We start from the raw sequence: 22078 nt of genomic DNA on the forward strand, positions 1-22078 counted from the left end.
GAAGCTCGACTGGAATTTTGACCAGAAATTTCTTTATTTTAAACCCAATCTCAATAAATGTTGCAGTAAGGGATTTGTTTGAATGTTGAGCATCGTTTGGTCGTAACATTTTGTAAAAACTCTGCATTTGGTGTATGTTTAACGACCTTTTTTATCATTATTTTTATCTTCTTCTTCTCCTGAGCATTTAAGCCAAGATGGCTTGTAAGCTCCTCCTATACTGTATCCTCATTTATACACATACCATATTTTGGGCACACATGAACCCACGACGGAAAGAATATCTCGATGAAGACTACATAAAAAACGGTACAAAAAATGGGTAAATATAGAAGAAAGCTAAGAGGTAGAATCACATTTCGAATTTCTGTTATAAAAATTGAATTTTATATAAATGTTTAAAACGTTGAAAAAATACCCTGTGATTGACCTGTTTTCTCCTGCATAGAGCAGCGGAAATTCACATATTCTCAATTTTGAGATCCATATGCGGTTCGACTCCCCCCCCCCCACTGTGTGTGTAGTTAAAGATTTAAATAATTTCAGAAGTTTTTTTAAGCTCAATGTGTAAATCGCAATTACAAGTCCTTTTTATTGTTGAGCCTACCTGCGGTGAACTCGACTTAGTCGCCACTTTTGGGGTATAGTTCGATGTATGTGAGTCCGTGCGTGCGATTGGCAGGATTTGTCCGGTCAATATGATGCTCATTGTTTGGAGGGTTACAAAATAATTTGGTTCAAATGTTCACCATGATGGGGTTGGTGTGTCGCACAAAAAAAAACCAGGTCTGCCGCTCAAAGATCAAGGTCACACTTCGAGGTCAGCGCAAAACCCGTTTCCGAAGCGTATCTTCTACATGCATGGAAATATTTTAATATAACTCACGACAAACATTCTCCATAGTGAGGCAGAGTGTTGTGCCAGAAATTCAGGTGTCCATGGCAAAGGTCAAGGCCACACTATATATGAGTTAAAAAATACATTCATGTGCGAGAATAACTTACATGGACGGATTTTAATATAACTTAGAACAAATGTTTTTCAAGGGGACTTGAGTCGTTTTGAGTAAAATGAACATCGGGTGTGCGTGCGTCCGTTCAAACTTGTCCATCCCATAAATTTTCAAATAACATGAATTGAGTTTTTTCAAATAACATGAATTGAGTTTTTTTTTAAACACAAATGCTCATCATGAGACTTTGTGTGATGCACATGAACCAGGTCACCGGGTCAAAGGTCAATGTCACCTTAATGATGTTATGTTGGGTATAAAGAGGATATGTTGTGCACATCTCACCTATACATGTATACATTTTTCTCCTTCATATGAAGCTTATAGGTTAAGACGAACAGATGCGTTGTTGCGCACATCTCACATGCATAATCCCAGGGGCTTAACTAAGGCAATTTTAAATGTACGCACAAATGTATACGCAGGAGATCAAGGGGGCCGCGTAGGCCCCCGTGCAGGTCCAGGGCAGAGCGCTTGCGGGGGTTCAGGCGGAGGAGCCCCCGAAAGCTCCACGGATTATGTCATTAAACGATGGTTCGATTATATAATTTCACGTCCATTTAATATCACATTTATAAATGTTGTTTAAATCCTAAAAAAGACAATCTTATTAAAGACCTATTACGCACACGTTGGCTCTTTCACATTTAAATGAGAGCCATCGATACTTCCGTAGGTTGTACAGTTCTCGACAAAAACAAAGTTGAAAAGGCAAGGTATCTAGGCACTGTATGCCTTGATCTGAAGCTTAAATGTTCAGGTTTGAATTAAGACGAACGGACTCGACATTCTGCCCGCGGACATGTCTTGTGTTTCATTAGGACCTTGTCGACGGTAAACTAATTTAAAAAAAGAACTTAGGAGTCATTCAACATTTTTTTTTTCAAATAACGAACTTTACGAACTTTTTCTCGGGAAGCAGACCACTAAAAATAGTAAGGGAACCATTCTTTACTATTACATTCGGATAGCATTTGACATCTCTGTCGGCATGGCGGACTCAAATGCAAGAAAAATAGACAGGTATTTGTTGTAAAATTCTACCTTAATCATCACCTTTTCGTTGTATATTGATAAAAATATTATTACTGATGGATGGAACTTGCTACATAATGTTCATTGACACCAAATGTTTTAATGTTCTTTTTGAATTTTAATAGCCTTTCGGATAGTCGTATTTTCGGATAGCATATCTGAGGGTGAACGATTGAATGCAAATACTGCCGAAAGATACCCAAATATTGTCCAAATATCATACATTCATACGGGGAAGTCAAAGACGGGGCCTGCGAAGTCTATAGCCGGGCTTTGGCTTGCCCGGCTATAGACTACACGTGTATATTTAAAAGAAAATCAAATAAAAAACAATTAAAAAATATATAGAATTCTATACCTATCAATGAAATTTTCAGTGTCAGTTCTAGTTGGGCACCGCCATTTACAATGTAACTCAATGATAATAGGCGGGGTATTCCGATAACGGAACAAATCTCAACTTTTCGGATAAATTATAATCGTCGAGTGTTCCGAGTGAAAACGGAAGCGGTGAATGTAATACCGAATGACACCTTTAAAACGGAAAGAATGAAAGGAATTTTTAACGACTTCCCCGTTCATAGGCATTGCCTAATTTCATATTAAACTTTAAGTAAAATTAATGCAAGAAATAATTTATGCCTTTATCTATATGTTATTATGCCTGTTGATTTTTTTTAAATTTCAGTTTTGGCAACCGCCATTTATGGCAGTTTATCAGTGGGACAGGCATCCTCAGGCCAAGGGTAATGACTTGAAATTAATTTCTTGAGAAATCATTGTTTTATTTCTTAGTTGTAGATGAAGTTTGTTATCTTTTTACAGTAGTTTTCTCCCTTCCGAGCCTTAATGTCCTTTGTTCCTTTAAAGCCTCATGTTTTGCTAATCAGGCCACATTATAAATTATATGGGATAAAAACATGCTATTTTAAGGGGTGTTATGCCCCGAATACCCCCACAAAAATATAAAAAATAAATAAATTAATTAATAAAATTCCCTCAGATATAATTATAAGCACTTACCAGAGAAAGAAGACATAATCACTGTCAATATCAAGCAGAGCAGCTGAAGCAGAGCAGCTGAGATAAGTATTTGCTACAGGTATTGGGTATTGATACTTTTTATGCCCCTCCCCCCCCCCCCTCCTCTTAGCATGAGGGGCATACAGTCTATGCGAAAGACTTCTGAGTTTTACTGGACAGTAGGTCCTGTAAACTGAAAATTTTTATTGGACCAAATATGATTTTACTGGACTGAAAAAAAACTGATTGGTATAGCATTTTGAGTCACTTGATAAGTGTCAGCAGTCAAAAAATTTGTGTACAAAAAGAAAATTATATTGTTATCTTTTTTCACCACAATCAAAATGTAAACATAAATATTGTTATACATGTATTCAATGGATTTTGCTATTTAAACTTTAATTCCATACAGACTATATACTAGCAAAATGAGAGGGTAAATTTCAGCAAAAGTCTGGCATATGTAAACAGAATTATATATATCGGTAATTTAGTGAAGTTGACAGATTAATTGTTCAATGATTTTGGTACCTTCACAGTATATAGTTTAATTTTTGTCAACATCTTGGACGATCTTTCATAGCTAAACACCAGTTGAGCACACTACACGTGTGTAATTAAGCATTACTCTAAGTCTGTGGATTAAAGACGTAAATTGTTCCAATTAATACACTGACACTTTCATCTGTGTAAACAAACTAATAGCGGGTGACCTTTCACATCTGGGCCGCTTATGTAATTTTACGCGGCCGCTTATTGACTTTTAATTGTACTAGTTGTCGGATATTTTTATCTTACGTAGTTATATAAAAGTTTGCATTATGAGAATGCATAACAGTTGACAAGCACTGCACGAGCTTATATTGTGTAATGACAACATTTTGATATGTTTTGAATTTAGGTAAATGATCGGCCTTTGCAAAATGTTAAATGTAAGGTTTTTATAAAACCTTAATTTTTTACAGGACCGTTGGGCCGTCAATACATATATTTTTATCGGACCTTCTGATTTTTTACCGGTCAGGGCCGACGGTCTTTCGGAAAGACTGGGCATATATCTTTTTGCTCTTGTCTGTCGGTGGTGCTGTCCCTTTGTTTACCCTTGGACTGAGACTGACAAAACACTGGAAGTGTGGGGCATCAGTGTCTTATGGACATAATTCTAGTTGTACTTAATTTAAATGTTTTTGTGATGGTCTATATATAATTCTTTCAGTTGAATTGTAATCTAATAATCATGAAAAATTGTAGTTTTGGTTTAAGATTGATGGTCTGTTAACTCGCTCATTTTACAGCGCCCTGATAGTCAGTCTACTGTATAACCCCTGTTTCTGTGTCATGCACCACTGTTGCCCGTCCCCGCTAGTTTGCTATAAACCTATTGTTATCTATCTATAATGATTTGTAAATCATATTGTGGGGTCTGAGGTTATTAAACTGTACCCTCTCCTTATAAATCTATGCATTCATGCAGTCTCTTAAAATTTTTTTGTAATATTTTCATTTCAGGAGCTGATAAAGAGAGAAATGACAAGAAATACAGAGAAAATTTTAAATGGCCTGTTGTTTTATAAAAAGCCCAGGTACTGATATATCTTATAGTTATGACAAGTAGGTTTGAATCCCGATTTTTGTTATCTGAGGAAATTATCCAGACAATTTTCTTTTGATGATTTTGCAAAATTGAATATGTAATTATTAATATGTTCTTCAAAAAGGAGCAACATTTCCTGTACCTCGGAGTCCTTGCCCGCTATTAGGTTATAAGTGCCCTGTATAAAATTAAATGTATGCTTTATTCCATAAACAGCACGATATGGCCAGTTATATGTTGACATGTGGTAAAAATCCAAACAAACAAACAATTATTCCATGAACCTTGCCACTGAGAGTCCATGAGTACTGAAACCATGGTTATAAAAGGTGTTGTGAAATGGTACTGAACAAAAGAAATGAATTATATTTTATGATGAAATAAATTTAACATCAAACTTGGCACAGATATAAACGAAGACATGTGGCAATATTTATTAGAATTATAAACAAAGTCTGGTTATTTCCGGATCGTCCCATGTAATGACATATACATTGTATATACTTCTGTTTAAGGGCACCTCAAGGGGATTTGCTGAAAGACAAAAATCTACAAAAACAACAGAAAGACTTTGTTCTCAAGTTAACAACATTCTTGGTAAGATATTTTTTATAGAACTACTTTTTGGATTAAAAATTTGACAATATAATAATAATAATAAGATATATGTACACTGTGCATTAAATCTGAATTGCTTATGTGATAATGTCTTAGTTGTACCCTAAGCCTTCTGAACCTTTTGGCTAGACTGTCCGCAGCTGTTTTTAACATTATGATTTTTTCCCAATATTATTTCTTCGATATTTATGTTTTTCTACAAAATCACTCAGATTACTGCTAGGTTAAGGTAAGGGTTAGTGTTATGGGTTAGGGTTAGGATTTTAAAACATGAATTTTGCTGCGGACAAATTCTAAAAATGCTCCAATGTTTTGTATGGATTTCAATTACATGTAATGATGTATCAGTTTTGGGAAAACAAGATGAAAATTTGAATTTGTTAAGCCTGGTAAGAAGGTTGTTTTTAAAGTTTGTTCAAACATGCTGTACATACATTTATATTTGATAAAAAAAGCAGTCTCAGTATAGCAACACCTCATAGGAACAACTACAATCTTTGTCATGGTGGCAACATTGCCGAGGGGTTAATGCTTCGGACTAGTAATCTAATTATCGCAAGCTGCCTGGGTTCAAACCTGACAAGGGGCCAGTCGTTGTTTCCTTGAGCAAGAAACTTTACACTCATTGCTCAGTACTGGTTGGTTCCAGGAACAGATTTGAAAGTGTGTTTATAAGCTAATAGCTTTCTACACAATCAAACTAAACTAAAATAAAATCTGTATAAACCAACCTTTGTCATGTCAAGGGTGTTGCTATGCACAAGTAGTACTGTACTATAAGTTAATTGATGTAATATGACAGTGTCACTGTGACTCTGAAATTGACTGTTGAACAAAATCAGGTTTGTCTGTACTATATACCAAAATTTTAAGTGTCATCTCTATGCATTTTGACGATTTTGTATATACATATATTTTGTTTTAGAACTTAGAAGAAGACCAGAGCTATGAGGTGTTCTTTTCTTACCTTTCCCAGGATTTTAGAGGCTCTGAAAAAAATTTGCAGGTGATATATTGTTCCACCAATATTTGTCTTATATATATAATACTGAGTATAATGATAATGTAATGATGATGTAATGATAATATAATGGTATATTTATGATATAATGATGTTGTAATGATAATATAATGGTATAGATATGATATAATGATGTTGTAATGATAATATAATGGTATAGTAATGGTATAATGATGTTGTAATGATAATATAATGATATAGTAATGATATAATGATAATGTAATGATAATATAATGGTATAGTTATGATATAATGATGTTGTAATGATAATATAATGGTATAGATATGATATAATGATGTTGTAATGATAATATAATGGTATAGTAATGGTATAATGATAATATAATGGTATAGTAATGGTATAATGATAATGTAATGATAATATAATGGTATAGTTATGATATAATGATGTTGTAATGATAATATAATGGTATAGTAATGGTATAATGATAATGTAATGATAATATAATGATAGTGTAACAATATAATTATGATGTAATTATAATGTAATGACGATGTTATGATAATATAATGATAGTGTAATGATATAATGATGATGTAATGATAATATAATGATATTGTAACAATATAATGATGATTAAATGATAATGGTAAAAAGTTGCTTCTTTCAATCATTCTATAATGATGATATGTCAGGTAAATCTGATGTTTTTCTATAGCTGTATAGATGAAAAATCTCATTACCCACAGCTGTACACACCTGTTCACAAAAATTGGGAAAGAGAGATGTAACTGGAGAGTGAGAGAAGTCAATTATGAAGCCATTATGATTGAAAATCAGTGACTTGAACAATTTTGTTTGCTTAATTATATGAAAAAGGTGGCAAATTTTCCTCTATCACTTTAAAGGAGTTATTTTTCAATTTTTGCTTTGTGGAATTAAATCCCTAACAAGCAATATTTATCAAATTATGACAAAATGAGTTGTATATTCTACTTGTATTGTTGTATATTTTACTTGTATTGTTGTATATTTAACTTCTATTGTTGTATATTCTACTTCTATTGTTGTATATTTCACTTGTATTGTTTTGTATTGTTGTATATTTCACTTGTATTGTTGTATATTCTTCTTGTATTGTTGTATATTCTACTTGTATTGTTGTATATTTCACTTGTACTGTTGTATATTTCAGCTGTGTCTAAGTACTGAAAGACATAGTCATGCGTTTATGGTAAAGATACGTGACTTTTACCACAGTGAACGGTTATACTTACTGCAGTGTATCCTACATATTCTTACATTCTGGTCGGAGTCGGAAAACCACCCATACAGGGTATGTTTGTTTTATAAAGAATTTCTCTTGACATGCTCATGATAATATCTCAGGCACACGTTTTCTCCCTGATTAAAAACTAGTGCAGGTGTCATAATGGAAAAATGGCATCAAGCTGTAATTTGGCGTGACCCGAGCTTGTTGAATTGACAAAATCCAGCTAGCTTACAGAACATCTGTGGTTTGACACTTGTGCTGCTCGCTCGTGCACAGTGCTTTTTGTCACTTTTAGGAGAATGTTTGCAGGGCATATGTAGAGGGGGAAATTGCATCACAGATACAGGGAAATTCAGAAACTATAAAATAGTCCTCATTATGTAAAATTGTGATACAATGCCATTTTTAGCTCGACTATTCGATAAGAATAAGTAGAGCTATTGCAGTCACCCGAGCGTCGGCGTCGGCGTAACCACTTATGTTAAAGTTTTTGTAATAGTTCAAATATTTTCAAAGTCCATTGACATATGGCTTTGAAACTTTGCACACTTGTTCACCATCATGACCCCAACCTGTAGACAGGAGAAGGTAACTCTATCAAGCATTTTGACAGAATTATGCCCCTTTTTCGACTTAGAATTTACGTTAAAGTTTTTGTAATAGTTCAAATATTTCAAAGTCCATTGACATATGGCTTTGAAACTTTGCACACTTGTTCACCATCATGACCCCAACCTGTAGACAGGAGGAGGTAACTCTATCAAGCATTTTGACAGAATTATGCCCTTTTTCGACTTAGAATTTACGTTAAAGTTTTTGTAATAGTTCAAATATTTTCAAAGTCCATTGACATATGGCTTTGAAACTTTGCACACTTGTTCACCATCATGACCCCAACCTGTAGACAGGAGGAGGTAACTCTATCAAGCATTTTGACAGAATTATGCCCCTTTTTCGACTTAGAATTTACGTTAAAGTTTTTGTAATAGTTCAAATATTTTCAAAGTCCATTGACATATGGCTTTGAAACTTTGCACACTTGTTCAACATCATGACCCCAATCTGTAAACAGTAGGAGGTAACTCTATCAAGCATTTTGACAGAATTAAGCCCCTTTTTCGACTTAGAATTTACGTTAAAGTTTTTGTAATAGTTCAAATATTTTCAAAGTCCATTGACATATGGCTTTGAAACTTTGCACACTTGTTCACCATCATGACCCCAACCTGTAAACAGGAGGAGGTAACTGTATCAAGCATTTTTTTTACTATCAAGCACTAAGAATAGTCGAGCGTTGCTGTCCTACCGACAGCTCTTGTTTTTTAAACTTGATCGCCTTCCTCTCTCTAACTATTATTTTAAACTTTTGTAGGAGAATTTTTTTCTAAAATATATTCTTTTAGGGGATTTGAATCGGACAGAATTTCAGCCCTTAATTGGCCTTAAAAAAGCACTGATGCTAGAAGTGGCACCTTAGGTCTTCCTGAACCACTAAAGCTGGAAAGTTGCTATATGACCTATACTGTGTTGGTGCGACGTAAAACCCAACCAAAAAAAGAAGAAGAAAAAAAAACGTTGAATTTTTGTACCTTAACAGTCATAAATAGATTTTCTTCAAATTTCATGTAGCAAAGCTCTTCGAGAACCTTTTAGTATTTCATTAATCCTGCTTTTGGAGTTTTTATTATTTTCCATTATTTTTGCAACTGGTAATATTGATTATTTATGAGGCATTAAATTCTTTTATGTCTACAGGAGGAGTACACTGTTTTTGTGAACATTTTGTTGAAGGACAATGAGCTGATAAAGAAGCTGTTAGAACAGGTTGACCTATTGTGTGATGAGCCACTGCCTACTTGGGAAACACACGGAACTCTAATGGTAGGCATTCTTTACCAGAATGAAGATTGTTTATATATAAATACAGAAATCATTTTAGTTTTTGATTGTGTAGGAAGCTACAAATTCATAAGCTCATAGAAGGACTTTCAAATCGATACCTGGAACCAACCAGTAATGAGCAATGAGTGTAAAGTATCTTGCTTAAGGAAACAACAGCTTGTCCCTGTAGAGGTTTTATCCCATGTAGTTAGCAATGCTTAGATTATTAGTCTCATATGTTAACAAGTATTTTATCTGTTTTTCAACCTATATAAATTATTGTGATGAAAAAATGTTTTGTAATTTTGCTAAATTGTAGTTCTGTAAGATGAAATATGTTCCAACATAGCTATGATGTATATATTATGATTTTTTGCTACAAAGCATAGATCATAGTTCGGCACATAAATGACCATGGTTACCAGGGGCTGGGGGTTTGTTTTAATTGGTTTAAAACTTTTCGAGTCATTTTTAGTGTAAACTAGTTATATACTATGAATGAGTTATTGAGATGAAATTTAATAACATTATTTGAAAGATATGTTGATTTTAGTCTAAAGTTTTGACGTACTATATTGAGAATAGGGAAGAGCTTTTGTACACAGCCAGGCGTCAGAGTTACACTTTGGTTAAGTTTTTTTGTGACAGTTAATATCGCCAAAACTAATTTAGGGAATGGATTGAAATTTCACTTACCTATTTTGAGAGCATAATAAGGGGTCTCTGTTTGAGGCCTATAACTCTTAACATGAATTTTGACTGATTTATGGCGCTTTTTGAACTAAGAAAATTCAGTGTTTTCCACGTCTTGTTTTACATTGAGGCATTGAGAATAGTCGAGCTAACTTTCTAACTGACAACTCTTGTTATTTACATGATTATTTTATGATTTCAGAATGAAAGACAGGCTTTGGTATGGGCACATCAAAATATGAAAGAACAAGTATGTTGAATTAATACTTCATAGTGTGAAATTAAATTTGAGCCGCGTCATAACAAAACCAAAGTAATACGTTTGCGGATCTATGATCCCTTTATTGCGTCTGAGATATTTCTGAATTTTTTCTTATGATGGTTGATATATTATTACAATTCACTGATTCAAGTTTGAAAACATTGTAAAAGATTTGAATTGTACTGTTAACTGCTTTCTTGTTTCCAACCAGAATGAACTGTTAAAGATACTTCTAGTGTATTGGAAGGAATTTGAAGCCAATGCACCAGACTTCAACAGATTATTAGACAAATTTAAGGTAATTTTTTCTTTTTCACTTGTTTTTAATAGTAATTTTAATTATCATTTTACATGCACAAGTACATATGTAAGTTTATTTCTAAGTATTAAGTAGCAGAAAATTGATTTTCAGTTTTGAAACTTTGATTTACATCTTCTTAAGTTAAAGGGCATTAAAGCAGCTCCTATCTAATACATGAAATAAAATTTCACAATGGTTGAAAAATTCCATGTATGAGATAAAAAAGCCAATATATTCATAAGCTTGCATCTTTGGGTCAAGGCAAATATTAGTGTCTAGCTTCATGTAAAAGTATACTGTCTTCAGTGGTTTAGTTATTGATGGGGAAATATTGGTGAATTTCTTCAATTTTTGAAAATCACTAAAATTCCCTCTAGCGTAAATATCAATCAACCTATTTTCACGCTACTCTGACACTGGCAATTCGCCAATTATTCCTCATGCGGAATGTCTGCAATTTTTAATTCACTAACTTTTCGACTAAAGGAAATATCCACTTATACAGGATATCTGTAGTGTAATTTTAACTTTTTATGACATTATTTTCAAACCTCCATGTGAAGGATAGCATCTTTAATAATGCTTTATGTATGACTAGATAAATTATTGAAATATGTTGGTATAGTTTTGAGATCATATGAAAAATTTTAATTTTGAAAAAGAATTATTCCAAAACATTTGTATTCATGAAAGAAATACGTATTTTGGTATATAGTTTCCTACAAGTGAATGGTGCATTCATAAAATCATTGCTAAACGGTTTTAAAATCCTGCTTAAAAAAAGCAGCATGATATTTTGTTCGTAAAACATTTTATTCTGTTTACATATAAAATTCATGTGTGTTAAAGATCCTGTATGTTTTGTGATTTATATTGTTACTAGGTGTATATACCACACTTGCAAAAAAATTATGTATTTATAGAATAATTCAAATAAAACAATTTTCAAACATCGAAGAATGTGTAAAATGTGTACAGCAAATATTTGTGCACATTATATTTCATCAATGAATTATATGCATTCATTTCTTATTGAAAAATTTGACTTAGAATTTATAGAAAATAAATTTCTAATTACCTCCCTTTATTTACATGAAATGTTAAATTCGGTGATATCTTTATAAATAATGCTTATTTGAACTTAAAATATTGACAAATCTTAATTTAAGCATCATATTTCATGAAAAAAATGTGTTACAGGATCTCTATATCACAGAGTCAAATTCTATGTAACAACTGTGTCAATAAACAATCTCATTTGATTATTGAAACAACATTATTTAACTGTATATCAATTTTATAAAGAAATAAAATATTTTGTTAGGTATCACCCACTATCATTTGACAATATTAATTTAAAAAAGAATCTGTTGGTATAGTAATTAAAATGGTTTGTGTGATAAATCCTGTTATGAATGATATTGAGATTTAAACCTTGACCTATTAGCAGTGACTGAATTAACCCATGTGACCAGTGCAGACCAAGATCAGCTGATACATAAAATACTCTCTAATCATGGTCTGCACTGTTCCCTATTCGTTAAGTACTCATTTTGAAATTTTCCCTATAAATGATGAATGGTTTCGTCCAGATTGAAAGATGGATCAGTCCATTTAAAATATTTAGTGTGGTAAGGTTTAAACTTGTTATTTCAGAGGCAAGGTTTTGGTAGAAGACAGTCGTACAAACACATTCTTGACGAGTCGTTTGATAGATTAACGAAACAAATTGGGTATTTGACTCTTTCGTTATTGTATTTAAAGCTTTTTATAGATGTTTTAGAAACTATTTCCTTGTTCGTAACAAATTGGGTATTTAACTCTTTTGTTATTGTATTTAAAGCTTTTTATAGATGTTTGAGAAACTATTTCCATGTTCGTTTTTTATCGCTCATTATACTGTTGAGTGTTTTCTTTAGTCGGCTCAAAAATGAAAGTATTTATGTTGGTTTATAAAGTAATTAGTTTTGCTTCTTTTTCCCCTGTGGCAATAGGTCATTAGAAGTTCTGGTACTACTTCAAGCCATGGACATGGAGACAGTGGAGAGACTGAGCTATAGTAAATGGTGAGTTACGAACATTAATATTTATCACATACCAGTGCCGATTTTATATGTATATGCCATAGCAGTGGTACAGTGTGAATGACCAAAGAAAGGATTTCATAGGTCAATCACAAAGAAAATGACATGTCCTGTCTGTTAATTTCACCAGAGACACCCGATTCATACTCCCAACGCTCCAACAATTAAGCTAACCGGGCGAGTGAACTGTTCGGTCTAGTATGGCTTTATAATGCCATCATTGGCAAATTGATATAGCTGATAGCTATGCATGATAAAGATGATTCATTAGTATACAGTTATTTCATATGTTATTTGGGAACAGTCAAAATGTTGGCCTGAGGTGGAGGGGGTAGTGTTTTGAACTGTTGCCCAAGGCCGTAGGCCGAGGGCAACAGTTCAAAACACTATCCCCGACACCGAGGGACAACTGTTTGACTGTTCCCAAATCACATATGAAATAATTGTTTTATTACCTGATCAATTACTGTTTTAACAGTACTTGCAGAAGAAAAAGGAACAAGAAAATAGTTTTGCACATATGTTCATAATTAAACTTAATACTTTAACTATGTCACATCACGTCTGGTTCATGATCAAGATCGATGGACGTTGAACAAGTGGGGATCCTCTATGACGTCAATGACGTCGGAGTAGGAGAGGGAAACAGTCAAAACTATTGACCGGTCAACAGTTCGCGAACGTTGACGTTTTTAGAATTTCAGAAAACAGTAAAAAATACCAAATTACATTTATATAAGGTATCAGGTAATAATACAAAATATCTTTGAGTTTTATTGGTAATACATTTTGATATGTTTATTCCAGTTTCGATGATCACAGTTTGTTAAAGGACAAAGCAACATTCCAGTCCGTAGAAAATTCAATGCAATTACTGGGCTCGGATCAGCCACATAGTCCTTTACTGCTCAGTTGGGCTGTGATCAGACAGCTGTACCTGGAAGGTGAAGGCGCAAATATAACAAGGAAGTATGGGAACCAGGCTTTACAATTGTATGTGTTCAATTTTCTATCCGAGATGCTGGACTTGGAACCAATCTCTGGAAAATCTGTGAGTGCCTTACTTGTTTTGCTAGGCCTTAAAAAAGTACCAAAAAAAGTTTATTCACTGTGATTGTTTACTGCAACACTGTGATTGTTTACTGCAACACTGTGATTGTTTACCACAACACTGATTGTTTACTGCAATACTGTTTATTTTAACATAGAGGATTGTTTTCTCAACATTGTGATTGTTTTCATCAATATGATGATTGTTTACTGCAACATATTGATTGTTTACTGCAACATTATGATTGTTAACTGTAGCATGGTGATTGTTTACTGCAACATTATGATTGTAAATTGTAGCATGGTGATTGTTAATTGTAACATGGTGATTGTTTACTACAACATTATGATTGTAAGCTGTAGCATGGTGATTGTTTACTGCAACATTATGATTGTTAACAGTAACATGGTGATTGTTAACTGCAACATTATGATTGTAAACTGTAACATGGTGATTGTTTACTGCAACATTATGATTGTTTACTATAGCATGATGATTGTTTACTGTAACATGGTGATTGTTTATTTCATCTTGGTGATTGTTAACTGTTACATGTTGATTGTTTACTGTAACATGTTGATTGTTTACTGTAACATGGTTATTGTTTACTGTAACATGGTTATGGAAGTTTGAGTAGTTTAGTAGCAACTCTGTTACATTTCAGCTTTGTAGGGGTTACTCATCATTTAATCAATGTTAAGCATGAAAGTTTGTTTTTCAAGATTAAACATTTTTTTAAAAATTTCTTTTGCAGATTACAGCTTCACTTTCCCACTGTGTTATTTATACAGTTTTATTAGCCGCCCTGACAGCCTTCGATGAATCAACATTGACCAGAAATAATTCGGAAATGCAGGTATAGACTTTTATAAATAGTATTAACACTAAGTGTTTTATAATATTTTAACTGAGGGGCTTGTCTGGCTGAGAGGTTAAAGGTGGCTGATTTCAGATCACTTGACCATCACTGTTGTGGGTTTGAATCCCATCAGAGACCATGGATTCAGTCATTCAAGCCAGCCATGCAGTCAGAAATAAGATAGAAGGTATGAAAAGACTTGAATGTCCACCTGAACAGCTTAATAATATCTGTCTGCCCATATAGTGCCAATGATACCGAATAGCTAAATATTAAAATGTATATGTCTCAAGTGGATTCCAAATCTTCCGTTTCATAGAAGGTGGTTCTACACAGGTTCCCTCTCATGCCTGAAGTAACGAATTGTGGGCGTTTGAGATCTTTATCTAGTATTACAGCTGGAAAGTTGCCATATTACCATAGCAGTGCTAAATTGACTTGAAAACCTAACAATAGTATACTGTTCAAAACGTAATAATTAAGCTATTTTATGTCTAAATAACGTCAAATTTGGACATAATGTCAATAAAATAGAATCAAACGTGTTGATGGAATATATGGACAAACATATAATAAATTATGAAAAAAAAATAATAGAAATACAACTTAGATTCCATAACTATATTTTGATGTGCTGCGTCAGGTGCATGTAACCATGTTTATTCAATATTACAGGAAACTGGTGTTTAGCACAATAAATTAATAAATTTATGCTTAAATTGTAGAATTTTTTTTACAATTGCTGTACATATGAAAATATTCTAAATTGAGAGAAATATGAATATACAAGACTCTTAGTCCTATAACTTTTTAAACAACCCTCGTATAATGTACTTTTCTTCTTCATTGTTAAATCAGAGTAAAGAAAATGATATGATACAGTGTTTTATTTAATATTCCTATTATGATTACAGGATTTATATGATATCACCTGTAAATTGATGGGGAGAGATTTCATTGCTGGAAATGTTTGGAAAAAGGTAGCTTTTACTTTATATTCCTAGTGCAGCATTTATGACAAGGTTTTTAAATATGCCTTGCTATTACTGTAGAAGTGGTTAAGTAAGGGACGGGTAAATTTTGGCAAATTTCGTGAATTCACGAAATTTGTTAAAACTCCCTCTAGTGTAAATATCAAACAACCTGTTATTAGATTCAACCCCTTGCATGATTTGCTTATATTTCCTCAAGCGAAATGACTAAAAAATTTAATTAGCCAAAATATCCACTTATACAGTAAATTGGTGTATTGACCTTGACTTGTGTGTTTTTTGAGCCCTCATATTGTTTCTGTAAGTCATCTCAATACAAAATGCCTGGAACAGACTAGCGATTTTCACATTTTAGTGCTTCTGCTGAATGAATAAGGTTTATGGCTATTGATTCCTAGCCTTACCTCCTTAATTTTTAGCCTTCTCTCCTTGATTTCTAGCCTTCCCTCCTTGATTTCTAACCTTACCTCCTTGATATCTAGCCTTACCTCTTTGATTTCTAGTCTTACCTCTTTTATTCCTAGCTTTACCGCTTTGATTTCTAGCCTTACCTCTTTGATTTCTAGCCTTACTTCTTTGATTCCTAGCCTTACCTCTTTGATTCCTAGCCTTTCCACTTTGATTCCACTTTGATTCCTAGCCTTACCTGTTTGATTCCTAGCCTTTCCACTTTGATTCCTAGCCTTACCTATTGATTCCTAGCCTTACCTCTTAGATTTCTAGCCTTATACCTCTTTCAATTGAGAAAGTTTCTAGATAGTCTGTGGTTCTATTCAGGTGATAGTATGTGTGTTAAGTTTTACAAGATGTTCATAGGTCTTTCTCAACTTTTAAAATTTATGTAAGGAAAGTGCTGAAGTTGACTTTATTAACAAATTTGATGTTTCATTTAATTGAATATTATTTACACGGGTGGGGCATAATTTCTCTGGGACAATTGATTTCAGATAATGAGCCTATCGGTCATTTGTCTGTTAGCACTGATTCAAAAAACCATGTGGGAAAAGTAGTTTGACACTGGACACTTTTGAAGAATTTGGTAATTACTGGTTAGTTATCCAGGAAAATTTGTAAGGTGGATTGACTGCAGCAATATGTCAAAAACATATGTTAATAACTTAATATCCATTTAAAAGCCAAATAAATAACAAGCATATTTCAAATGTATAAGCTATACATGTATTTAGATAGCAATATTTCTCACATGTCAAATAGTTTAATGCCTTTGAATGTATATATGTATTTAGAATGTATAATTATACATGTATGTATATATATTTACAGGGATTAGAGCAAGGTGTAGGGAACATGTACCAGTCAGCTTTACTCAACTTCCCGCTGGATTTCTCAACACTTGTTAAACTAAGTACAGCCTTAGCCTCAGCCAATGCTGACAGTGCATCTAAGGTATTTAAAATACTTAGAATTATAACACATCATTCCCAGGTTTTTCCCACGGGAAGGAGGATTTTTTTTAGTGGATTTCCATTTTCATTGATTGTTCAAAATTTCAAGAATTGGTAACAAGTAGTTTTTTTTAGTTCACGTGACCACAAAGTGGTCAAGGAGAGGTATAGTGATGGGGCCATGTCAGGTGTCTCGCATCATGCTTTGTCAACATTTTGGTTTTTAACACTCAAGCAGTCACAGTTTTGATTTGATTTTAATCAAACTTCGTCAGAATGTTTGCCTCAATGAAATACAGGTCAAGTTTGAAGATGGGTCATCTCGGGTTAAAAACTAGGTCACAGGAGCTAAAGATAGAAAAAGCTTGTTAACACTCTAGTGGCTGCAGTTTTGAGCCAAATATTCTGGATATTGGTCAGGAAGGTTGTATTTTCCAGGTAAATTTGATTATGGATCACCTGGGGTCACACTGCCCAAATATGGAAAAACCTTGTTAATACTTTTATGGTAACTTTTTTGACTAAATTGTCATCAAACCTGGTCAGGATGCTTGTCTAGTTAATTACTTAGAGGAGTTCGAATATGGATATCTCTGATGAAAAACTAGGTCACAGGAGCTAAAAATAGAAAATCTTGTGAACTGTCTAGTGGCTACTGTTGTTTTCCAAATATCCTGGAAATTGTTCAGGAAGTTTGTTTTGATGATTTCTAGGTCAGTTTTGAAAATGGGTCATCTCCGGTCAAAAACTAGTTCACAGGAACTAAAAATAGAAAAATCTTGTAAACATAAGTGGCTGCAGTTTGAGCCAATTATTCTGGAAATTGGTCAGGAAGGTTGTATTTTCCAGGTAAAAATCGATTATGGATCACCTGGGGTCAAAAACTAAGTCACACTGCCCAAATATGGAAAAACCTTGTTAATACTTTTATGGTAACTTTTTTGACTAAATTGTCATCAAACTTGGTCAGGATGCTTGTCTAGTTAATTACTTAGAGGAGTTCGAATATGGATATCTCTGAGGAAAAACTAGGTCACAGGAGCTAAAAATAGAAAATCTTGTGAACTGTCTAGTGGCTACTGATGTTTGTTCAAATATCCTGGAAATTGGTCTTGATGATTTCTAGGTCAAGTTTGAATATGGGTCATCTGGGGTTAAAAACTAGGTCACACTGCCCAAATATGGAAAAAACCTTGTGAACACACTAGAGGTCACATTTTTGACTCAATTGTCATCAAACTTGGTCAGGATGCTTGTCTAAGACATTGCTCGGATGTGGTTGATGGGACAGGGGAGCTATCTAGGGCCATCTTGGCCCTCTTGTTACGGTATATCAAAACAGAGAATAATGTTTATTTTAAACAGAAAAGTCAAGTTTCTTTTCATCTTGCTCCACTTATGGCTTATGAAATATTTATTTTTTTACCACACAATGAAAATAAATCCTGTATTTATAGAAAAAAACGTGAATATCCTCTATGTGTTATTTTATAATGTTGACAGGTTCTAGAGTTGTGGTCAGAACTACCAAGGTACACAGAATATCTGGATAGGAACAGTTCACATGACCTCAGATTTACCAGTGACCCCTTGGTGTGCCAGTTGGCAAGGGATAAAACCCCCTATGGTGCTGGTAGGAATTTTTATATAGTGTTAAGTTATAAAATTGTCTGGAAAAAATAACTATCATTTATGATATAATGTTCTTGTATTCAAGGAATGCTTTGTTATTGCAATTGTCAACATGCTGTTATACCAATTTTGAGGCTTTGTTAGGCATGATTGTAGTTTATTTGTGGAGTAGCTGGATAAATTCTGAATGCCTACTTCTTGTATAAGAATAGGCTGAACACTGTTAAATTTCAGTTTTGGACTATAAATAACCCAACATTTGCTTGAAGGGAGGTAGGTTGAAAAAATATAAGTAATATCAAGCATTTAAATAAAGTAATAAAAGCTACCCTTATACATTTCCTATTTACAGATATTTTCTTCACTTTGTCCAAATTAGTAAAACTAGCCCTTATTCCATTAGTAGATGTGATAAAAAAATTAATATCGTCTTATTTTGCATAAAATACGCATACTGATTCATACTGATTATGAGACAAATGTATATACACATGTACAAGGATTGTATTGAACACCAAAATTATTTATGTTCCACTTTTACTAATTTACAGGTGAACAGTGTAACTGTGCAATTATATAGCACTATTGAAAATTCATATCTATATATTTAGGAGATTTCCGGATACCAGCTGGTGTATATGGGCAGTTGATAACTACAGGTGGGAAACCAGTGTCTAACCTTGAAATACCCATAATTCAATGGGAAGTTACTTACGATGGATGGCAGTTATTGAAGGGTGAAATTCAGGAATTACTCAGTCAAGTGGCCAGAGGTGCAGGTAGGGAGAAAAGAGTTCTTTTTAAAGCTCCTACTATTAGGGAGTGGACATATAAATATGCCCTTGTCAGTATTGATCCCCCTAAGGTGACTACATAGTGGAAGATTAATAATATCTGTCATATATTGCGGTTCGGATCGGAATATCCGTCCCGAGGTGACCCGCCCATGGGCGGGTGACCGAGGGACGGATATTCCGATCCGAACTGCAAACATATGTCAGATATTTTTTCTTGCATATTCTACCATATTCCATTATATTTTAAATTCTTTATCTTTATTTTCAATGAAAATTTATATCATTACAACCGTTACTACTTTCATTCAACAGCGTATGAATTACAAAATCATTCATAACGGTAAAATGACGTCGTCTTTATCGTGCCATTGTACAGCACGCGACTCATCTGGAACCCCCCATGCCAGATGAAATTTCCGGCATGGGTAAAACTAACAGAAACGCCAGTCTGATATGCAAGAAGGGGTTATCCGTGTCATATGGACGCATTCATAGTTTGAAAGGTATCTCTCTGTTAGCAAGCATTTCCTCACCTTAATCATCTGACCATGGATATGTGAAGTTGATGACAATTCAAGGTTGATTTCCTTTATTTTGGAATTCCTTTTTCTGTCAGTTGTTTAGGTATTGAAGGGACCAACGTCAATAAAAAAACATTAAAGGTGTAATAATGATATTTGCAAAATGGTGCAAAAACGGCTAGTTAATTTCACATATATATGACAGTAGCTTGTCATAATTTAAAGCTTAATCTAGCTAAAGAACATTAAATGAACTTATCTTAATAACTCTTGAGTTTGCTTAATGGAACTAACCATAGTTGTGACACCAGTAGGCCTAACACCTTTTTTTGTAAGACGGGAACCTGGAACACAAGACCACAGCTCCCTTTAGAGCATTGTCCTGTTTTTTTGTCAAAATTGAGCCGTGTCACGACAAAACCAATGTAATGGATTTGCAACCAGCATGGATCCAGACCAGCCTGCGCATCCACGCAGTCTGATCAGGATCCATGCTGTTCGCTTACCAACTCTATTACAAGTAGAGAAACTGATAGCGAACAGCATGGATCCTGATCAGACTGAGCGGATGCGCAGGCTGGTCTGGATCCATGCTGGTCATAAACCCATTATGTTGGTTTTGTCATGATGCGGCTCAATTATGTTTATTATTATTTTTAGGTATGGTTCAGCCAGTACAGGTAGAGCGAGTTACTGATATTGCCCAGTTTGTTCGAGCAATATGTAGGTCACAACCTTCAGCAGCAGACGGCCTCACAGACATCATAGTTCTCTTGTATACACTCATTCAGAGGTATATTATCTATCAACAGACATGTTATATCTGAAATTTTTTGGCACATTGCCAAGACGGATTTTTTTTTTAGTATAGCAAAGAACATCTACTTTGTGTACTTCAGTAACACATTTTTTTAAACATTTATCCTCATTAACATTCTCTGTAGAATCTGAACCAGTTGAAAATATATTTTAATGAAACAAATAACTGGTAACATGTTGAGTTTCCAGGGCCGTCAAAACCTGACTGACTTACTGGTCTGTTTCTATGTGAAGCAATACTGCAGTCAATACTTATTTTGAATTTATTTCTTAAAATTGATGAATGGTTTTGTCCAGATTGATAGGTGGACAAGTCCATTTAAGATATTCTGTATAATAGTACATTGTAAATGGTGTAAAAAAATCTTATATTGTAATTAAATGTCAAAAATATATCATTTTTATTAGCTCAACTTTTCAAAGAATAAGGAGAGCAATTATATTTGACTAGGCATATTGCAGTCATGCTTTGGTTAAGTGTTTGCGGGCAAGTTGATATCTTCAAAACTACAGAAGAAAATGAGTCGGTACTTCACACACAATTGTCACCATGATGTGTACAAGTCCCATAATTCTGACTTACCTGAGTTATGCCCCTTTTCTTACTGCCAAGCACTTGAAAAAGTCGAGTGCGCTGACAGCTCTTGTTTGAAACAATTTGTTTGATAAGCTGTGGTTTTAATACATTGCTTTCACTGTGGATTATTTCTAGGTTTTCATCATTCAATCCCCCACCTCTTGAGTTGCTGGCTGCCTGTATTGATTGTATAACATGTGTAGCTAAGCTCCACCCAAAAGAGGCGTGGCATGATATGAAACAGACAGGACTCCTCCCCTTTTTGACAGAAAATATTGACAACATGGCAGAAGTTCTCAGGTAATAATAAAGTACATGTATAAAGTTTCATTCAATTAAGTGAATACAAATAAAGGTTAAAACTTACAAAATCTGATGTTGAAAACATTTTTATGCCCCCACAATGTGGGAGCATATAGCGTTGCACTTGTCCGTCCGTCCGTCCGTACGTACGTCCCGAAATCTTGTGAACACAACTCCTCTTAAACCTGAAGGCAGATTTTGCTTAAACTTACAGGGATGAACAACCTTAATGGGTAGATGGTAGTAAAGGAAGGAATTTTTGCTGCGACCAAATTTAACAGAATTATGGCCCTTTGTTGATTTTTTCACACTATATATACTATGTAGAAATTTTGTGAACGCAACTCCTCTTAAACCGGAT

General features: G+C 33.9%; 1 protein-coding gene across 1 annotated transcript in view; it reads left to right on the forward strand.

Moving 5' to 3' along the window:
• Positions 1-1958: 1958 nt before the first annotated feature.
• LOC132737560 (nucleoporin NUP188-like) overlaps positions 1959-22078 on the forward strand; it is a 63821-nt gene continuing 43701 nt past the window's right edge. Inside the window, exons 1-19 of the mRNA XM_060724861.1 lie at positions 1959-2036; positions 2737-2794; positions 4581-4654; positions 5181-5262; positions 6209-6289; positions 7462-7602; positions 9295-9420; positions 10316-10363; positions 10587-10673; positions 12333-12409; positions 12671-12742; positions 13568-13811; positions 14566-14667; positions 15585-15650; positions 16947-17069; positions 18572-18701; positions 19312-19479; positions 20679-20811; positions 21550-21714. Of these exons, the coding sequence (XP_060580844.1) occupies positions 2005-2036; positions 2737-2794; positions 4581-4654; positions 5181-5262; positions 6209-6289; positions 7462-7602; positions 9295-9420; positions 10316-10363; positions 10587-10673; positions 12333-12409; positions 12671-12742; positions 13568-13811; positions 14566-14667; positions 15585-15650; positions 16947-17069; positions 18572-18701; positions 19312-19479; positions 20679-20811; positions 21550-21714 (2009 nt within the window). The 5' untranslated portion in view covers positions 1959-2004. The remainder of the gene's footprint in view (positions 2037-2736; positions 2795-4580; positions 4655-5180; positions 5263-6208; positions 6290-7461; positions 7603-9294; positions 9421-10315; positions 10364-10586; positions 10674-12332; positions 12410-12670; positions 12743-13567; positions 13812-14565; positions 14668-15584; positions 15651-16946; positions 17070-18571; positions 18702-19311; positions 19480-20678; positions 20812-21549; positions 21715-22078) is intronic.

The sequence above is a fragment of the Ruditapes philippinarum genome, unplaced genomic scaffold (genome assembly GCF_026571515.1).
Source record: "Ruditapes philippinarum isolate M1 unplaced genomic scaffold, ASM2657151v2 ctg1042_1_1_1_1, whole genome shotgun sequence".
Lineage (NCBI taxonomy): Eukaryota > Metazoa > Mollusca > Bivalvia > Venerida > Veneridae > Ruditapes > Ruditapes philippinarum.